General features: G+C 41.5%; 2 protein-coding genes across 9 annotated transcripts in view; one reads left to right on the top strand and one right to left on the bottom strand.

The window, feature by feature from the left end:
* Window positions 1-21,532, top strand: part of LOC105204401 (histone-arginine methyltransferase CARMER) — a 31,639-nt gene that overhangs the window by 5,939 nt on the left and 4,168 nt on the right. The gene's annotated exons all lie outside the window — the stretch shown is intronic.
* On the bottom strand, window positions 446-18,323 carry LOC105204445 (galactosylgalactosylxylosylprotein 3-beta-glucuronosyltransferase P). Of its 6 annotated transcripts, none has more exons than XM_026133813.2 (6): window positions 18,153-18,323; window positions 5,626-5,695; window positions 4,737-4,939; window positions 3,303-3,708; window positions 3,041-3,198; window positions 446-2,960 (listed from the first exon to the last, which is right to left on the bottom strand). In XM_026133813.2, the coding sequence occupies exons 3-6, from the start codon at window positions 4,926-4,928 to the stop codon at window positions 2,562-2,564; spliced, it is 1,155 nt and encodes a 384-aa protein (XP_025989598.1). In that variant the 5' UTR covers window positions 4,929-4,939; window positions 5,626-5,695; window positions 18,153-18,323; the 3' UTR covers window positions 446-2,561. The 6 variants fall into 6 exon arrangements, with proteins under 6 accessions (XP_025989598.1, XP_039302509.1, XP_039302510.1 ...); XM_039446575.1 differs by lacking the exon at window positions 18,153-18,323 and adding an exon at window positions 8,896-10,123; XM_039446576.1 differs by lacking the exon at window positions 18,153-18,323 and adding an exon at window positions 5,846-6,330.

Here is a 21,532-nt window from a genome sequence, read left to right as displayed (position 1 = left end):
ATTACTTTAAGTTTATAATTTTGTACTTTTACATTTTTTACATTTAAATAATGATTTTACATAATGATAAAGAGAGTAATAATATTATTAAATTTAATTAAATTATTTTTTTGGATTAAAAAATCTGGTTATCTCGAAAAAAGAGGCTCGGGCTGTCTTCGCTTCGCCTGTCACTTGACGCGACCGCGTCTCTTGATATAAAAATAATCTAACAAAATAGTTTCCAGAAAAAATTACTTGAATAAAATTCATAAATATTTCTTCATTTTATTTACATAAATATTTCAATTAAGAAATGTTTAACTTACAAGTAAATAAGCTAGAGATTTGCTTGAGATTCGCCGAATAAATAATATTTTGTATTAAGTAAAATTTTTGTTTTAAGATATTTTTTCTCTCTGTGTAATAATACGGGAAATGTTTGCATAAGTAAAGTTATAGAAGATTACGTAAAGTTGTATATTTGATCTAATGTTGGTTGAATTTTTATAGTGATATGTTAAATTAGGAATGAAAACGTTCGGAATTATTAAGATTCCACTGTACGATCGTAATTCGATAGTCTGACTATTCCGATGCCGTCGGCAGGCAATCGAAACGAATTCTTTGGATTTCGCACTCATTGTCAGTGCACACTTTTCTTATTTCCTAGCTTTTTTTTAATACTACCTAACTCGCGCGAAGTATATTGTGCAAGAATAATCAAATGTATGTATAACTTTAAATGTTGTATTCCTTTCTAGGAAGTACAGATTTTCTACGCACATGCACGCAAGTACATAGGTAACGGAAACGCTCGTCTATTTGATTATAATTCGCTATTTTGTTCATAACTTCGTGAACGGCATTACGATGAAATAAATAGGTTACATAATTAACAACGGTGAGCGCCATGACAGTAAACTTTTCGTTCAGGCCGCGTCGATTATCGACGACTGTCGGTATGAAATGCGCAACACCCTAAAAAACATCACCTTGCTATTAAAAAATTTTATTTTAAATAACTTGGTACGAAGAATTCAAAATCGGCGAACCGATGGCGGCATAAACAGAAAAGTTAGCACAATCAACTCGGCGCTTAACGTGTTAACGAAAATGAAAGAGCAGCGCAAATCTCGAGAATTAAAAAGTATTCTCTATTCAGTCAAATATGATGCAAGAGAAGATGCTCGTTTCGGCGAGTGACACTCGTCACGTATAGGCATTGATATTCAGTTGTCAAAAGCAATGAGGTTCTTTTAAAAATCTGAAAAATTTCTTCGGACTAAGTTGCGATAACGCGCATATTTGGTATTTTTTCAATGCTGATTCATGCTGAAAGCTAAATAAAGTATAAGTCAAAGATATCTCGTGCATTTCAACCTGATATCTATCGATTGGAAATATCTGTGCAAATTTTCATATTTTCGCGTAAATGATAATTTCTCTAATACAATTGGCGACAAAGCTCGAGATTTATATTTCGATTTTCGTGATTCGGCTTTTAAAGATTTATCTTCTCTTTTTCGGAACCTTTCAGAGCTACGAGGAATTCTTATTAAGAGACTTGCTCTAACTCTTTAACTCGTAATCGCCTATGCTTGCTAATCGCGTAAAAGAGGCGGGACAGGATTAAACGACGATCGTTAAACATTATACTTGATAATTAGATTAACGAGCAACGAGTCAGGTTTATCATCGGGAGATCGATCAGCGTGAATTTAAGGGGCGTGAGATCGCCCGGATACATTTTCACTCTTTGATCGAATCATCTTTGATCTCGCGTCGTACTAGAGCAAGTTTAGGAATGGACTTCGCTATGGAATAGAATGTAATAGAATGGAATAGATCTATTTATAGAATTTAGGAACGTGTCCCTCAGATAGAATAAAGTAAGTGTAAGAGCTTGTAACGTTACAGCGAGTGACTCGTTTGCTTTCTTTGGTCGTTGAACTACGCGGTGTGCGACTTCGCCATTTATACGCGTCAGAGATGTTTCGAAATCGCATAAATGTTTTTCTTTTTTTTTTATTTTCATAACTAACGAACACCATTCCCACCCTATCGCGCTGTATGCATCGATTAGTATTATTCATATGGAAATTCACCTTTCTTTTCGCGTTTACGTCGTTTCACGTGGCGCGCGCGAAAGCGGAAATGCCAAAAAGGTAACAGGTAACAGACGGTTCCGAACTCTACGCGTAAATTTCTATCACTGCATTGAATCGAGTCGCTGCGGTCGTAGCGTTGCCCCGGGAATCCTACTTTATTCTCTTTCCCCGTCGCGGTATCCTTTCTCGGAGCAAGGGCGGACCGTCTTCGAGGCGAGCTACTTGTTGCGGATGTGTGTAAAAGCTGATAAAAAAACGACTCGTTTTACCGGCTATGCTTAAAGGTAATAACGGTTTTCCCGCTCTCGCCGTGGGAGAGAGGATATAATATACTTTTAGGCACTGAATCGCACAGTTTTCCGCACCTAGGAATTCCCCTGGAGTGACACCGATGAACTAGTGCGAAGGAGGGGCGGGATTACACACAAGATTCAGGTTTGAGTCCACGCATCTTCGTTGTCCCTGCCGACATCATACGATCTGCTGCTTGAGCTTCACCAGGTTCGTCGCGCCGTAAAGCTTCATGTCCAGCGGCGCGCTCGGCTCGTTTTTCTTCGTCTGCGTGTGCCAGGCGAGCACCTTGGTGCAATTGTCCGCGAGCAGCTGGGCGTCCCGCGGCTCGAACGGCGCCAGGCTCTTCAGGAAGCCGTCCTCCTCGTATCCCGCGCGGAACGGCATGGTGGCGTTCGGCCGTTGCTGCAGGAAGCTAACGCTCACGGCGAACCCGGCCATGTCAACCGGGAACTTTCGGCCGGCCACCCAACCGTCGTAGAACCCGGCGAACTTGCCGTTCTTCAGAATCGGCGAACTCAGCCCGAACTTGGTGCACAGTCCCACTGGGAACATCGACACCGTCTTCGTTTTGCGAATCTGAAAGGCACGCGTTAAGATAAATTCTTTAGAGAGGTCTTTAGCGAAGTTAGGCTATACACTTTCGTGAGTGATCGTACCTCGTCGAAAAGTTCAATATCGTATGTATTGTCATCGTCGGCGAAGTAGAACACACCTCTCGTGGCGTTCGCTCTGATCCACTGCAAACCGCGATTTCTGTTCGACACCCCTCGCGGCTTGGCGCCCTTCTTGAGCTTGTACTTCTCCGGCATCGGAGCTGCGCGTAAACGTAACACAATTCATTCGTATCGCTTATATTACCCAGTATACCCACGTATACAATTGCATGGCAAATTTGTAACATCTCAGATATTAATTTACCGATTAAATGATCGAACTTCAGGCCCGTTCTTTCCAATAACGTGGTAACTTGCTTGGTGGCGACGGTAGCGTCTTCGATGACGAGCCAATGTACATTTTTTATCAACATCAAGGTATGGGCCAACCTCGTAAGCTCGGGAATCTGTTCGGGTCTTCGATATGTGGGCGTGATGATATACAGGGGTTCCTCGGACGATTCCTCGGGAGGGGGCGACGGACGAGACGACGTTACCGCCTTATGTACCACCGTCGCCAGGGGGTGCGATTGCGGCGAAGACTTGAAATTATTTCTGGAGGCCACCGAGACATTTTTGCTTAACTGATTGATAAGCTCCTGCACGAGCATCGAGCTTATTTCCGGACTCAGGCCGTTCGTAATTTGTACTCGGTACACAGCGTATCGAATCTGCAAAGAGAAATGATAACTCGTCTGATGAAGTATAGATCTCTCGTACCAATAATTAACATGCATACATAAAAGATAAGTGTACCCTAATATATGGCTTACCTGCTGTTTCTAAATAGTTACATTATTAAATTGAGTGAAATAACGCTAGTATGTCGCACAGACTGTCAACGTGACTTGTTTGCGACAGTTGACTGCTCAGTATTATGTATTCTGTTGTGGACAGTGAGATCAAAAGTAGAATTTTTTCGACTGTGTTTCTCATAATCTAATATTTCGTGGGAAAGTGCTTTGTAACTATTCATGGTTATTAATCTTCGCAGTTTATATTATTGGAGCTCTATATTCTAAAGTATAAACTTTACAACGCTGTATTGAATTTATATTTTCGTTATACCGTCCTGCTTGATCAAAGAAAACTTTTAGGAAGGAAGAATTAATCACAGATTAATAATGAGTACACACACATTTATCGTAATGTTTTTTTTCATACTTTTGTCACTTTTGATCATAAATTTTAATCCATCTATTAAACTCCGATTCACAGGCTGTGATTTTAAGGGAAAAAAATTAAAATAAGTCAATTGTTTACTTAATGGGTTGTTGATGAAAATAGTCTTTGGTGTACTCTTATATTTAATATGTCAGTAAACATGCCAATATGTTAATAAATTTATAAGTGTAATATTAGATCACGTTATTACTTATTTTTCTAACATTTTTTTAAGAAAAGGACAATATATAATTAGATCATCTCGAGTATCTTAATACTTGGCACTTTTTCTGAAAATCTTCACTGCACCCACGTAAATATTTAAAATTGTTCCATATTTTAAATTACTTTGAATTTGGCCATCAGTTTTTAATTTTGGACTCGGCAAAGAATGAAAAAAATCGCAAAGCTTAGGGATAGGCCATATATGTATAGCGTACCTTATATAATAATAAATACTTTGCTAGACAAGATAAGTTTTTAAGGAAATACTGATCTCGGTACGGCGCAATAAATATTAATCGTTATTTTTTACCATTTCCTCGGCGAGCCTTGGGGTTTTGCTGTCACCCTCCTCGCCCGGCAAATCCCCAGCGTCATCCGCGGAAGTATCGGCATTGAAGGCCGTTACTTGATCAAAAGTAACCCCGGTGGACAGGTGATATTGATAAAAGACTACGCAGATCCCTATCAAGGCGATCACTCCCATTTTCATGGACGGCTTCATTATACTGATGCCTGAACTCACAGAAAGAGAAACGTTCGAGAATAATGGCGAGGATAAAAATGATGTATATACTACGAGTAACGATTTTAACGGAGAGACGAAGAGTGACACGATTTAAAAAAAAAGGAGGAAGAGATTAAAAAAGAAAATGATGATTCGATTACATTTTGAGAAACGTACGTTAAGCTATATTTAATGGTTTTAATCTCGCTCAAAAAATGAGAGTGGAAGATGAATCGGGCTGTAGATTAAAAATTTACCACACCTCAACTTACTCTAGCAACTTTCCTGCTCGGCGCGAGGTGCAGTTACTCTCACGTCCTATTCTCGTATCTTCTCTGGACTGAGTGGGTTTCCAATTTTAATCTGATTCACGGTTCAATCCCATTCTAGGAAGAGGCGGGCACCCCCCATTCGCCGAGCATTAGCGTACGTATAATATAAATGTATATCGTGCGAATTTTATACACGTATATAAAATGTAAATTTCACAGCGGATGAAACGAAGTAGATGAAGATTAACCGTGGAGAGCTAACGTGAATTAAAACCTGACGTTGAAACGCATTTCCCGCCATCCCGTATTAAAGCTCGACGCGCAGATGATCCCGTTTCCGCGTGATCTCGGGCGGAAAACGTCGAGTTGCCATAATAGTTCGCCCCGGGGCTGAAAGTTGAAACAAAGATGTGCTCACTCACCCGAATGCTACATGTGTCGGCTGTTCCGTCGTTTCCTCTGCCTCTCCTGAACCGCGAGCTGCTTCTTGCCCTGTCATAAAAGTAATTAGCTGTCGTAACGCTCGTGATAACTCGCCGCAAGGTTTTTACATCTAAAGCAGCACGATACGCAGCCGCTGTAATTTATTACACTTAGTCGCGGGGATGTAAAGTCCCGGTAAATTGTAATGCGCGAACGAACCTTTCGATCACTTTGTCCGCATATCGATGATCACGACTAATTGCGGCTCTCCACACGGATTTAATTATTATGATTCTCTGTCGCGTCCGCTTCTCGAGATGCGCTACGGCCGAGTCGATTCTCGATCGAACGGACTACACGGGGTTCTCCCGAGGTTTAATTATTTTCGCGGGTCATGTGGCATTTCCCAAAGGCCCGGATTCGCTCGGAGGAGGCCGGGGGGAGGAAGATGAGAAAGAGAAGGAGAGGAGAAGAGGAGGAGAAAGAGGAATTGAGCGCAGGCGTACCGACTAAGCCGATAGCGCGGTCGCCGGAAGAACATCCGTCAGGATCCCGCGGACTTTGGCGATAAAGCGAGCGACGTTCAAAGCGAAGGACCGTCGTCGCTAACGAGCGACGATAACGTTCGAGATTTATCTTACGAACGAGACTAACGCGCGAGATACGCGCGGACGTTTGCGCGGGCTCTCCCGCGGGATGCGGCCGCGCGAAACCTGGGAATCCCGCGTGGCCAGCGTCGTAATTTTAGCCTGTCCTTTTAAACTCGGCCACTCGCGCACTCTGCGAGAAAGATAGAGAGAGAGAAAGAGAAAGAGAGACAGAGACCAGAGATGCGTCAATTGCTCTCGCTACTTCTTACTCCCGCGAGTATCAGGCGGTTCGCGTTAGCCGCGTCTATCATTAATAACCGTCGTCTTCCATCCATATCGCCCCCTCGCGATTTTATAGTCTCTTTAGCGCGCGAAGAGACAATAGACGCTCAGCACGGTATTCACGACGTATGATAACACGTTAAGAACTAGTACTCGACGCATTTAATTCTTATCTCTTCGCTTCTCTGCAGATCCTTTCTGCTAAGGCTGCAGCGAGTAGAAATTTTATCTTTATTTCTCTCTCTCTCTCTCTCTCTCTCTCTCTCGCTGTCTCCCCTTTTTTCTCTATTCATCACCTCATTAAACGAAGAATGCGTACCTGCACAGTACGCTCTTTGAAAGTCGATAATGATGTTCCTTCTTTTGAACGTTACGCAAAGTAGCTCGAAAATTCTCTCTTCTCTAATTTACTTTCAACGCGTCGTTGCTATCGTAACGCGCGTTCTTACGTAAGCCGCGTCATGTGCAGGACGGCCGCTCTAAATTACGCGACACCGAGAATTTAACGCTGTCTATCCTGTATCGCGCGCGGATCGCAAAACGCACTTCTCTTTCGCCTCGCCTCCGGCGATGTCAGCGGGAGGGGGGAAAAATGAAAAAAAAAAAGGCCGACACGCCGATAAGATCTCATCGCCTTTATCTCGCGCTCGCGACACAAAGTGGCGTTTTGCAGCGAGCAAGAATCGCGACGAAATGGCGGAAATTTGCCGATTAAACATTTTAAAGCGCATCACGGCGTCGTTGATCGTCAGAGTCAATTATCGATGAGGTGAATCAATCCGAGCTTAATTCTATTTTAAAAATGTGTTGGAACGCGATGAATATTCATTCTGACGAAAAGAGAATAGCGAGGTTCTCTCCATTCTTCTCTCTTTATTACGACGATAACATGTTTAAAAATCTATTTAAACTTAAAGCGTCACTTCGCCCCCTCTGTCTCTTCTCCCTCGAATTTAATCTGTCAACTTTCTGATGAAGTTTCTGATTTTCTGAAAATTCCGAAAACATTTTTCCATCACCGCGACAATATCTTTGCCAAAGGGAGAAACGCAGCCGGGTTACGCGAGAAAATGACTGCCTTTCGCAACCGACGAAACGGCAAATCGAATTGGTAAACACTCGCTTTGACGGAAAGAGCGAAACAATAAATTCGCGTCGTTGCGATAAATTTTGGTTCAACTAAATGGCGGGAGAAACGGAAACCTGATCGATCGCGTAATTAAGCGCCCGTGATAAGTACGTCTAATTCAGCGGCTTCCTCGGTAAATCGCGTAAGGTGTCAATAAGGTTTCTTATAAACGCGCCTATTTCACGGTGTTCGATCAATGCGAAATCACCGGACGGAAGATTCGGTGTAATTGGAATTCGTAATATCGCTGTGGTATCGTTAATGTAACGAGATTCCATAATCGCATCGAATATTCGAGTACTTCGCCTACCTGAGAAGCTCGCTGCTCGATTGCGCGCTCACAATATCCATACAAATGCGTGTAAAGTTTATATGAGAAGACCTTCTATTGTAAGCCGCAAACAAGGCCTTAAGGTAACACGCAGTACTGTGAAAGCTTATCGATTGTGCCACCCACAGTTGTGGACGAGAAGTGTCGTCGCATATTTATTCTACCTCCTTGATTCTCTCGAATGAAACCTCGCATTACGTCATCGCAAAATTCGCAAAATTATTATTTTTTTTTTTTCTAACGAGCAGACCGATGTGCGGTTTCGAAAATTAATTTTCGTTCGTCATTGATTTTACGTAAAAATAAATTCTCGCTGGGAAATAAATCGCCGTGTTCGCGACATGCGATCTTTCGCTGCAATGATAATGAGATTTACGGGAAAAATAATTAAATATGTATCTCCCCGCGTTGGAAATAGATAGAACAAATACAGTAATATATAATTCAACCGCACGATCTCTTTTCGAGCGTCCAAGCACATATATATATGTATATTAATGTATATGCGCGACGATCGTCACGCGAGAAATTTCGCAGATCGATCGAACTCGTGCGAAATTGTTTTCCATTGGCCGTCTCGATTAATAATTACAATGGCTGTCTTGTTTGCCAGAAATTTCGCGTTGTTACGCGAGCTTTTGAAATCGGGGCTTAAATCACGGCTGTGACGAACGCCGCGGGGATTCGCATAAATTACTAATTGAATGCGGGAAAATGCGGAGTGGGATTCTTCTTGCCTCGTTTCCATGCTTCGCCTGAGAATTTCATGGCCGATCAGCTCCGCACCAACTAACCGTGCTGTCTACATAATCTAGGCAGGATCGTCGGTCTCTAATCTAAATCAGTTTGCAAATCGGTGCGGCATATCGATCAACGGGGCAATTCACCGTCTGATTTAATCAGAGACGCATTCACGTTATTGAACGTACGTACGTACCTGTGTAGAAACGGGCCAGGCTTGCGTATACATATATAAAAAGTGGTGACGTTTGTAGAGCAAAAGACTTGCATGCGTTTCGAATTGGTAATTCGGCAATCCGACCTCGCTTTAAGCTCGCTTTACACGATCTATAATTTGCGACAGATTTAATAATTTAACTGTCAAAGAAAAAAAACACTCGAATATTCTATATATAAATTTCAAATCTTTCAGTTTTTATAAAGTTTCAAGCTTTTAGCCCACTTTAAGCGATCTACAATTTGGGACAGAATTCTATTTATAATTTTATATCAAATTATATTTGACGTAATTGGGTTGCTAAAAATAACATGACATTTATTGAGAAATACATGTAAAATAAAAGTATATTATGGAGAATTCTTTAATAATAACATCAGTTCCGATGTTGTCCACAATTATAATAATAATAATAATATCCGCTTGCATTATAAAAAATAAACTTCGTAAACGTAAAAGAAATATTTAATGTAAGTTGTGGCATATGAGAAAAGAGCAAAGAAAATATTCTGTCATGTACCATATTATATTTAACATGTACCATGTTAAATATGATATGGTACATAACGAACTTTTATCGAAGAATCTGTAGCATATCAAATTTTTTTTAATTAAATAAAAAGCAATTTGAAGATTTACTCAAGTAACATTTTAGTTTAAATCATTTTTTCCAATGCATCGGCACGAGCATATTTATTTTTCATAACTGACAGATTTTACATATAAGCAAGGTTATTTCTTACGTTCACAGTTAATAAACAAGTATTCTAACTTGCTTCCGAAACCAAGACTGTCACGTGGATTGTTAAATATGACAATAGGTTTATGTCATTTACAATTCACGGATATTTATACGGCGCGTATTTCATGCGTCTTGCTTGTTCACATGTTTTCTGTATAAATAGAATTCGAAACATATCATATTTTTTTATTTTTTAATAACAATTGTCAAAGAAAAAAACAATCAAATATTCTTTGCGTAATTTCAAATCAAATTATGATTAGTATAAAGTCTGGTCTACAATAGCCGTAAAGCTATAATGCGCTTTAAACTTAATTGGTAGAAATGGAACGTACAATCGCGGTTTACAGCTTTATGACCTTATGGTACGGTACGACTATTTTAGAATAGACTTAATACAACAATTTTTTCTCGTTTATGATAATACTCACAATTTGATATAATATATAAAATTATAAATAGAATTCTGTTTTAAATTCCGCAAATTATAGATTGTGTAAAATAGGCTTTATATAATATATATTTTTTTTTTCAATTAAAATTGTGTTCATAATTTGATATATAAGATTGTAAATAGTATTTTGTCTTAAATTATTATTATTATTATTATATACACAGAAAGGAAAAATTACTAAATTTAATAAATATTTGTTTCAATAATTGCAATAAAATATTTACTAAATGTAAACAAATATTTATTCAGTACAAAAACTATTCTAATTTAATTTACCTATCTTTTTTCAATTGGGTAAATATTTATGTAACGTAAACATTTCATTGCAAGTATTCAAACAAATATTTATTAAAATTTAGTAATTTTTTCTCAACGCATTATTATTATTATTATTATTATTAATTCTGTTGAAAATTATAGATCGTATAAAGTGGCTGTCCTATTAAGATTGCGGGGGAAGGGAGTTGCTCATAAGAAACGATTCGAGTTTAATCAACAAATCGTTCGAATCCTTCCAAGTCACGATTATTATGCGGAATTATTTTTCTCCTCCCCCCCCCTCCTTTGCATCGTTCAAGGTGCACGCGGTGCAACGCGACGGACGCAAACGGCGGCCGCGACGTTCCGCGACGTTGTACTCGCGTATCCGAGTAGAAACGCCGTGATATTGCCAAACCGCGCCAACTCGGCCGGAACTTTTATAAATCGAGCACTTCCCAGGGCGCTCCACCGACACGCCGCTCCGCAACTCCGATTAATTAAATCTCCTCGCTTTAGAACCGAACTAATCGAAATTTTAACCGGCTTCGAGACCGGGGCGAACATTCATTATTCGAGTTAATGCCCCGCGTTAGACCCGCGGCCAGACCTCGTTTGCATCAAGCCAAGAAAACTGACCTTATCACTCCTTCTTCGTTTCGAGTCGAGCATATTCAAGCGCGCGTGTCTACGCTTATCGCGCTGTTTTGCGCTTTTGTTTGCGGCTTTTATTTGTGTCTCGCGTATCTTACGAATCTTCTCGAGTGGCGCCGCAATACCGTCGACGCGACCTCGCCGTCCATTACATATTCTCTCACCCGTGAAAATATATATTTTGAACGCGAATGCCAATCGGAAGGCGATCGGTTTTCCGCGAAACACGCTCGTCGCTCGACATCGAAGCCACGCGCGCCGCGTCGCGCGACCTTAGAGTCGCAATACGTGCTCGCCGTTAATAGAGCAGTCTTTAATTATAATGTACGTTTTCTTGGAATGTACTTAAGATACCTAAAAATATCCATTATGCGCATAGTCGCCCGCGCGGACTTTTCAAGGCGCCGGAATTTGATATATCGTTTCTAATTTCAGCGTATAATAAATGCGTTAGTCGTTACTCAATTGTTTACGTACCAACCGGCTCGTGATTCGGCCGGAAACCGGAGCACGATAAATGCGACCGCCGATTAATCTCGCAGCTTCCTTAACTAGAGCCACTTATCATCCGTAAGCTTCCGCGCGGAGCCAGACAAATTAACGCACTCATCGTCGTGGCGCGAATCAATTTTTCATCGCGCGGCCCGTCACGCGTCTAATCGCTCGTCGCGGCCGACGGAGAAGCACTCCAGTTTTGAAGCCGGCTTTCTCGGGGGCATTAATCAGGCCGCTCCGCTTCGCTTGGCACTTGATCCAGTTGACCCACGGGAGTTCTCGCGGAAACGACGAGTGGGACGATCGAAACGCGCATCTCGGTCGGGAAGAGCGGCGGCGGCGATGATGACGATGACGACGACGACGACGACGACACCGGTGACGGTGTCTTTTTACCGATGATGCCACCGTCCTTCCATCTCGGAGTCACGCGACTGAGAAGACTCTATCAAGACGAGGCCGACGAAGACGACGAGGACGCGCGCGGATGCACAGCGAAACGGCAACGCAATCACGGTTGATTCGACACTGAAACGTTTCCGCCGGTTTCCTCCTACTCGCGTGGCCACTTCTCGTAATGTGCCCCACCACGCCGATCGAAGGACCGATCGTCGTAACACGCGGGAGAGAAAGAGAGACGTGTGTGTGTGTACGTGTGTCCCACGTGTGCGTGCGCGTGCTGCGCACGGATCACGCAGATCACGTGGCAGAATCTATTAGCAGATTGTGGTAATTCGGCGGCATATTCAGTAGCAGCGCGCAGTAGCGCGTTTTCAGGCCGGCGAACGTCTAGCTCGCCTCCGTCGCCGACGTGCCGACGTCGATTTTTCACCTCGCGGTTCGCGTGGACAGGTACGGCGCGATAAACGGGATTAAGTGAACGTCGTTTCTAATTAGAAATCGGAAATAAGGGAAAGAGAGACGCGAGAGAGAGAGAGAGAGAGAGAGAGAAAGAGTACGTGTTGCACGGAATAAGCGATTTTTCATGTTCACGATATCGTGCATGATATTTATATCCAGTTGCCGTGCGGAGCCTCGCAGAAAAATAGATGACGTATGTGATTCCCTGTCGAGTCCCTTCGCGATTTCACAAACGCAGAATATATATCTGAAACGTCGTGTTTTACAATAGAATCCAGATCGAAGTCGGACAACTTTGGACAACTTTACGAATAATACATAGCGACCCACGCGTATCATGTATATCGGTGTACTTCTGATCTCTCCGATACATGTACGATTAGCCCCCTTTTTCTCCTCCCCCTCTCTGAAAAATACAGCCGCTTACGTATGTCGCTTTATATTGGAAGCATGTCGAATCACAGCGGTCCATCAATTATTTTATTCGACAGAATTTTATTCTAGGAATGATTTCTATATCGACGCGTGTTTTCTCTGTAAAAGTTGGATCGAAGGATATATCTGCCACTTGGGGGTACATCTGTAAAAATAGAGTTTAAAAGTATTTCAGGATCGCCCAGCGGTGTTACTGTCGAGCTTTTTATCGGTTCTGTCAAACGTATATATGTCTTGCTTACATTCGTATACCCGTGTTGCCGGCAAATAAGGCAAATCGGAATAGTTGCCACATCTTCATTTTATAAGGCGAGCTTTACTTCTACAATGTAAAGCTCGCCCGATATTCTCTTTGCATGAAAAGACATGAAATATTACGTGCGAGAACATGTTGCAACGTACGTACGTATGTACATACATACGTCCTCGCGTAAAGTCCTCGTGTACATGAATATCAAATTGTGTGTGCGTGCGCGTGCGTGCGTGTGCATTAAAAACGCGTTGTCAGCGGTCTCGTATTCGTCGTCGCGGAATATATCGCGGCGACACACGCGAATAGCCCCGGCGGGAGCAATTTTCGTCGCGGCTGAAAACGCGATTAGACGCAAACGCGGTTAATCTACCGGAATCGCTCGCTCGCCGCGACTCGCGCGGAAAAATTCATGAGTTCTCCTCGTATTATTAATCTTCCAATTAGCTCTGTAAATGCGCGACGTGCCGCGGCAAATGTATTCCGCCCGCGTTTCGCTTCATACGACGTTATCGGATAACGTTGTAACTTGCATTCGCCGTGCCTCGGAAGCTTGCGCTAGCGGCGAAAATGATACGATACCGTGCACGGCGGCACGTGCTCGCGATTACCACCACACGAAAGAGAGAGAGAGAGAGAGGAGAAACGTACACAACGTATACCTACTTGTATAATGATCAATAACACGAGGCAGAAACGAGGCACAGTGGTCGATGACGAAGGACGACCAGAGAGACCAGTTATTCCCAAACAGATAAGGCACCGGAGTTATCGTTCGACGGACAATCCAATTCTTACCCGGTGTAACCCGAATTAGTGATTAGCCGTAGGATGTAGAAGTTCATCCTCGTCACACCGACTGATCGCGATCGATTGATTAAATATTAGCGATGTACCGCGCCGCAGAGCGTAACCCGACGCAACGGTATAATTTCATTAAAATTTCCGGTATTACGGCTGAGGCTCAAGTGGATGGTAAATACTGTCTTGATATCGAATCAACATATGCACACAGGTAGCTTTACATAGCGATTGGGTGCCAACAAACGAGGATGCATCCAACCGGTGCATCACTCCGTTCATCAAAGTATTGGAAATGTTAGACTGTGCCCTCGGTATTGCTAATTAGACAGCCGTCTGAAAGTTTCGCTGGCTGTCCAGTGAGGTTTAAAAGCGCGAGGAAACGTCGACGTCTCCGGGACACGTAGTTATATTATAGCCGGGGGCTGTAGAACGGAATTTCTGATCCGAATAAAAATCACGCGAATAAAACACGATATTTCAATACTACCTCGACCTAGGGTCTTCTTTTTTTTTCTCCGGATAATCTCCTACTATGTAAACACAACGATCGCGTCACGGACGAAGGGCGCGGGGTAGGACACGGAGCACGGAAGTTTGATCGATTCGCATTGAAGCGAATTTCGGGGCGGATATTTGCGCGAGCTAACCCCCCTCGGGGGGGGGTCCGCATTTGCTTTCCGAGCACGTTGCCGGTCCAGACGAGATTCTCGGGGGCGCAATCTCGCGAGGTCGCGTAATTTGTAACGCAACTTTCGGTATCGGGGAGGGGGCTTCGGCAACTAATAAGAAGTTCTTTCCCGTCGACCCCGGTGTACAACCCTGTAGCAGTCTTCTGTGGCGCCCTTTGATTTGGAGGGCACATGGCTACCCTGCTACTGGTCGATAACCGCTCGGTAGACACCATGTGATTCTCTCTCTTTCTCTCTGTTCCTTTCTCTCTGTCTCTCTTTCGGTTTTGATACCCCTTTGGCTTCCCTCGATACCTCTTACCTATAGCTGCCCATGGGCGTCGGCACAATTTTTCAAGCGAGCAACAAGATAACGATAATAATACCAAGACAACGATAGTAATAACAAGCGATAATATAACGAGCATCAAAATAAAATGTATCAGTCATGTTCGACGAAAAAGAAAAAGGAAGAATACTTGACGCACACTTGACGAAACATTACAGTTTAATATTTTGATAAGCGTATTGTGCAACTATTGCATCATATTGCAATCATGAATTGATGAAAATTTTACAATAATTGCGTTAATTGTAAGACGATGCGCTATAACGCTGCAGTTTTATCGGAATAAAATTTCTAAATAATATTTGTCAAAAATTAGAAATTCAAATTTGAAGTAAAGATATTTTACAATTATTTCAAAAACCAATTGATTCTTTATTAAAAATTTTTCCATAATAAATGTGTAACATTTTATATATTGCAATATATTTCTACATAATACTTTAGGAATAATTATGCATTTTTATTAGCATATATATACATTAATTATATTTCTAAATGTTTTATGAAATATTTTTCTCGATTTTTAAACAATTCTTTTCAAATTGAATTGTACAAGTGTATCGCTAAAATGATTCGCCATATCGTTACAGTTTTGTTGAAATACTATCACGAAATTAATAGGATCAAATAGTTATCAATATTTTGTAAAAAGGCAATATTTTTACGTTTATTTTTGTAAATATTTCTACATGATTAAGGTTATAATTTTTATGCAAGATTTCATCACATAATTTAATAAGTGTTCTATCGGGATATTACATAAGACCAAAAGTGTTTCAGATACCAAAATGTCAGCAAAATTAAAGTAAAATTGTTGTTACGGATTTCAATATATTTTTTTTAATTCAAAAGAGAAATTTTTCTTTTACTTTTCTTCGTAGAACTTCAGCTTTCCAATTTTATTTGATCAAAACTTAATAGAAAGAGCAAAATTTTTTCAATCTAGTTTAAGAGCACGTCATCATACGTAATTATGTATAATTATACACGTGACTCGAACAATTAAATCACGACAGTCGTACAATTAGGGGTGGTAACGTAATAATTAAGTAAAACGTGAAATAATGCGGAGTATGAGACGGTAATTCACGGAAGAAAATGAGGGTAATGGCAGGAGCCGGAATGTTAGCGCGTTAGGACACTTGAATGGGAGAAACTTCGACATGCTTGAATAGGAGGGAACTTCGTTTAAACACGTTTATGCGCGTTATCGATCAGGAGCACCTGTGGTCTGTCTAACGAAATAGCACCTTTTTAATGAAACTTTTCTCCATCCCCCGTTTCGAGCAGCCGGAAAAGATTATAAGGCGCATCCCCTTGGAGATTTTGCTCACGGCGCCCATGTGTCTCCCTTTCTTTCCCACCTCCCTATCTTCCTATCTTTCTCTCTTTCACTGCCATTTTCCATCCATTTCCGTCCATCCCACCTCCGTCGTCATATTGATCGTGACTTATAATACCAACGTATGATATATAATGTTGTAAATCGGATATCTCGCCTGCCAGGTCTCGACAGAGGCCTTCCGTGACCGATCTCACGGAGGGACGCGACGTTGGGGATTATCAATAAGGAACAGTTGGCATACTGCCCGGAAACGTGTACTCTGGAGCCATTCGCGATCGATCAAGGTCGTGGTCGATCGCATCTATCCGAGGAAACGTTCAATCGAAAGTCACAGCTACGTTTTTTTTTCCCTTTTTTTCCTATTATCTCTTCTTCGAAGAAGGAAAGGAAAAATACCGTGTTGAATCGTGTCGAGCGATAATACTTATCAAAATGGGGTGTTTGTTTTTGTGATAATGATAGAATAGATTGTTTACTCCGTATACAGGACAGGCGTAGTGTATCGCGCTTATTTTTATAATTCAGTTGGTTCGATGCAATCCAATTACCCTTCAATTCTCAACGCGCCAGAATACGTGATGAGTTCCCTTTTATGTAATGCCCGCAATTTCCCATGGGAATTGCTCTTTCAGACCTCCACGACCTACTTTTGATCGCAAACGATCAATCTCTACTTTTTGCTAATTACAATTGCAGAAAGAGATCTCTCACCTAACCCTTCCCTATCTGTCTCTCGTGAATCTAAGGTTCAGGTGAACCGAAAATCGTCACATTCGCCGACGGCGATTTTTTTCGTCGATCTCTCCTAAGGACATTCCGGCTGATGTCCTTACCGGCGTTCTCCAGAACTTCCCGATAAGTTAAGCTAAATACATTTTCACTTCCTTTATTGACCTTCCGGTATCAGCTACCCCCGGTGGCAACCCCACTCTCTCAGTAATCGGCACCACGTAAAGGTAGCGCTACGGTCGCGGTCGAAGACCATTCATCGCGAACGCTAGATTTGGATGGGTATTAAGGGTGCCGGACGCGTTGGCACACCGAACGCCAAACGTATACCGCCTGTCCTTCCGGTTCCTCTCGTGCCGAGTCCCGTCCCCGCCGCTGCGGGTTCGAGCAACGCGGACACCCAGCCGGGACAATTCGCTTGAGGGAACTGTGGTTGAGGTTAAGCCATCGGGTCATTAATCCAGATTAATCTCGGCAATCTGTCAGCGTAATCAACCTTGAAACACGAGACGTTAACGCGCTTCTATCTACCCTTAATGACGGATTACCCTTGGATCTGCTTACGAGGCTCGCGCAAGAAAGGATACGATTCTATCTGGATTAAACATTAAAATACGAACGTTATAAATACGATTGTACGAGCCTTGGTCTAACATTAAATGCCATCGATCCTAAATAATTGAATCCCAAAGTTGAATGTTCGCGGGGCCAAGTGCGACTGGCAAGACATTTGGTGAATGCCGTGTTCTGTCCGTCCCCGCGAAACGCTGTGCGCGAATCCGCGCATAGGCTCCTTGCGCGCGTTAATCGTCAGCAGATGTTCGCTCGACTTAATCCGCGTTCCACGTCAATCCGCCCGCGGGCCAGATGGAACACGTATCGCCGTGCGCGCGTAGTAAGATCGCGAAATCCATGGATTCGTGCAAATCGTGAATCGTGTCTTCTATTTTTTTCTTCTTTTTTTTTGGCGAGGGGAAAAATGGAGCATCGCGGTAAGATGGGATGTTGATGGTATGTTGATGGGATGTTGATGGCATGTTCACAGGGGAGGGGAAAAGGGGTGCTCGTCGCGGCGAGCTCGCTGCGACAGTCAATTCGCGTGAAGCATTTTCGCGGGACGGAAAATTGTCGAGCGATTTTCCGCACCGTCGACGACGACAATGACGAACAGCGGCATTGCGGCAGTACTCACCATAGTAACGAGGGTGCTCGCTCGCGCCGTCCGCCTTTCGCCTTCGTGACAGCCGTCGATCGGCAACCGCGACAGTCACCACACTGCGGAGGAAAGCGCGCTGCTAGGGGAACGCTACTACTGCTGCTGCTGCTGCTGCTACTGCTGCTGCTGCTGCTGCTGCTGCTGCTGTCGCAGCCGCCGCCGCCGCTGCTGCTGCTGCTGCTGCTGTTGCTGGTGCGTCCGGAAAAAGCGGGAGGGGGCAAATCCACCGTCGTTCCATGCTGCGGCACGCGAAATTCGCGCATGTACCCTGAATAGCAAAGGCGTCGCGGCGCGTCGCGCCGCGCAGCCGGCCAGATACATGTAATCGCGTACATACACACGCGTACACGAGGCGCGCGCACGCCCGACATTTCGGCCGGCCCGTTCGCCGCGGCTGGCTGATCGAAAGAGCTGCTCCTGACCCTTCGTCCGCTTACGGACGCTTCTCTTTACCTTAGCCCTTTAGTCCCCGTATACACGGGGGCGTTCCATTAGAGACGGAGCCCCACGGTAATCCTCCTCGCATTACTTTGAATTCCGAGGCAGCGCGAACACAATTAGAAAACTCTATACTTCCGTGAAATACTTCATCCGATTAAAAGAAAAAAATGTCACGGAAATTAATTGTGTGATACTTCGGCGCCTTGGAAAAACGTGGGAATTAAATTCGTCTTTATTTATTTTTTGCGAAAAAGAGATAACTTCTCAAACGATACAATGGGTAAATGCAATCGATGCACGTATTCGTTGTCCCGCATTGGTCTTCCAACAGACACATGACCCCCTAAATACAATTGAGTGTATTTTGTACGTAAATCAATACGTTAGTATTGCACCACTGGTCATTGCATTGGCAACCATCACCAGCAAAATTTGCTTTAGGCGATCTGTAATTTCGGATTTTACAATAGAGTTCTTTACATCTTTATGTATTTTGATGAGGTATGTGTATATTTTAATACAAATAAATGCAGAGAGTTTAATTTGGAGTAATTGGGACTCGGCGCTGTAATAAATGCACAAAATTTTATTTTAGTAATATAATTTTATTATATATTTGCATAGAGATTTATATATTTTATTATTTAGTAATATAATTTTATTATATATTTATATAGAGATTTATTGTGATATATTTAATAAAAAAAGGCACGTGTATATTCATATCTAAAATGATGTACATAAATAAACACATTAGATGCATTTATATGCATTTATTTTGTTATAATCAGAAAAATGCACATATTTTTTCCCGATATCTACACCTTGCAATAATACTTATTTAAAACAATTTATTGAAGGAAAACAATTTAACGGTTATCTACAAAGATTAAAATTTAAGTTAAATATTCAGAATGTAAAGAAACGGGCCCGTCTTCAAATCTTTCGTTGTATAAACACGGTAATATTTTTACGGACTTGGAAGAACAAAGTTGTACGCTTTGATTAATATTTTGAGAACTCATTTAAAAGAACGAGAAAAAGAAAAAAAACCGACGGACTTGGAAAGGAAATATTATTTCAAGTTTAAAGCAACAATTTTGTTCATTTCTTTCTACAATTTTATAAATTATTCTTAGCAAAAACATCTCTTTATCTTTCTCTTTTTATAAATATGCTAATTTTTCTTCGGACATTTAATAACTTGTCTTTGTTATTTGTCATTATTTTTATATACGTATTTCTATATCTTGTAAGAGGTATTTAAAAAAAAAATACGTAGTATAGATCGGTTAAATCGAATTAAAGACGATTTCGGGGAAAATACTGGGCAAATCAAATAAGGATCATCGACGCACCTCTGGAGGATCGTGTTTGTTTCGAGCGTCCTGCGATCAACGCAAAGTGTGATACGCAGATTCGAACGCCTCCGCTTTGACAAGCCGTCCAGTCCGACTGAGCAAGAGGTGCAACGCGGGGTCTCTTGCGTTCAGAAAGTTGCTTTGATCGGTCGAGCGTGCACGAGCCCCGGCGATTTTCGACGCTTATCAAAGCGGCACGCATGTAGTACGCGAGGCGGATGCGCTGATAACAAAGCGGAGCTCGTTCAATTCATCGGGCGTTTTATCGCTGGCACGCATGAAGATAAAATCGTTGTGTTAAATGCATCATCTCTTTCTGCGAGTTATGTATTTGCGGTCTATCTTTATGTAAATACACCGCAATAGTATTGATAATGGCGACATTAATTGTTTCGGATCAGGATATCTGTTGTCATAAGTGATATCTTTATCCAGAATAAAACAAGAGTTACCATAGACGAGAGTCTTCTATGTAGGATATCTGCACTTTTTCTCGTTTGTGTAGATATTTTAGTTTGAAATAGATTCCATTCCGCGAATATCGCGGTTTAGATTAGAGTCGTAAAATAGATTGCAGAAATATAAAGATGTAAAAAAAAGTTGCATTGTATGAAATTTTTTAATTCTTACAATATAATCAAGGATAACTTGGATAATCGTTATGCAGATCGTGTGTATTAAAATATTTCGTGACAAATGCGTGTCGTTAAAAGCAGCTGTTAGAGATGGAACCGTGACGTACACTATTAAAAGTATGAAATTCAATGTATCTTTAAATTATACATTAAATTTAATGTATCTATATATAAAACCATCTGTAACATACATTTTTTAAGGTAAGCAATACGTGACGTTTACACGAACCTTTCTCCCGCAAATAATAAAAATGTAAAATATGTAAACTGTTGTGAATCGGATAATACAAAGCATAGTACAGAAAAAAGTAATTAAGTTTTAAAATCGTTAATATATCTGATCTTAATGTATTAAAGTAAAAATATATAATATTAAAAATCAAAAAGTTAAAAAAATGATCAATTTTCATTATGTTATATATCAAGTTCAAATCTTCTATGATCTGTAGTTGTTTACATATACTGAGAAAAAAGAGTTATTAACTTGATTCAATTTTTCAACTTGATTGAATTTCTCCAGTTTAAGTAACTAGGTATTTAAATTAAATATATACGTAGTCAAGTTACATATATATTGTTAACTGAAATTCACAAGTATTTTATTCAAGTAAAAAAAAAAAAATATACATAAATGCTTGAACTGAAAAAATTTAATTGAGTTAAAAAATTTAGTCAAGTTAATGATCTTTTTTCCTCAGTATAGATGACATTTTATACACAGTTTACATTATTAACGCGTAATGTAAGATTATTTACATCTTACGCGTAAACGCGTAAAACCATGAATTTTTATATCTTATTCTGCGCGTTTGTGGCAGTCGCCCGATTCACCCGAGGCCTAGCTACGATCCTGACTAGCGCAAAACTGGCGGGAATCTCGTCGTTCGAACGCCAATGACGGCGAAAATGGTGGCTGGAC

This window comes from Solenopsis invicta, chromosome 3 (genome assembly GCF_016802725.1).
Source record: "Solenopsis invicta isolate M01_SB chromosome 3, UNIL_Sinv_3.0, whole genome shotgun sequence".
Classification (NCBI taxonomy): domain Eukaryota; kingdom Metazoa; phylum Arthropoda; class Insecta; order Hymenoptera; family Formicidae; genus Solenopsis; species Solenopsis invicta.
This window is presented reverse-complemented; position numbering and strand designations above follow the sequence as displayed.

Excerpts from the sequence above, each read along its gene's own strand:
- LOC105204445 (XM_026133813.2), bottom strand. The coding sequence starts at position 4,928 with ATGAAGCCGTCCATGAAAATGGGAGTGATCGCCTTGATAGGGATCTGC. Across the intron at positions 3,709-4,736 it reads CAAGGCTCGCCGAGGAAATG|ATTCGATACGCTGTGTACCG; the intron begins GTAAAAAATAAC and ends TTCTCTTTGCAG. Across the intron at positions 3,199-3,302 it reads GAAGTTCGATCATTTAATCG|CTCCGATGCCGGAGAAGTAC; the intron begins GTAAATTAATAT and ends GTTTACGCGCAG.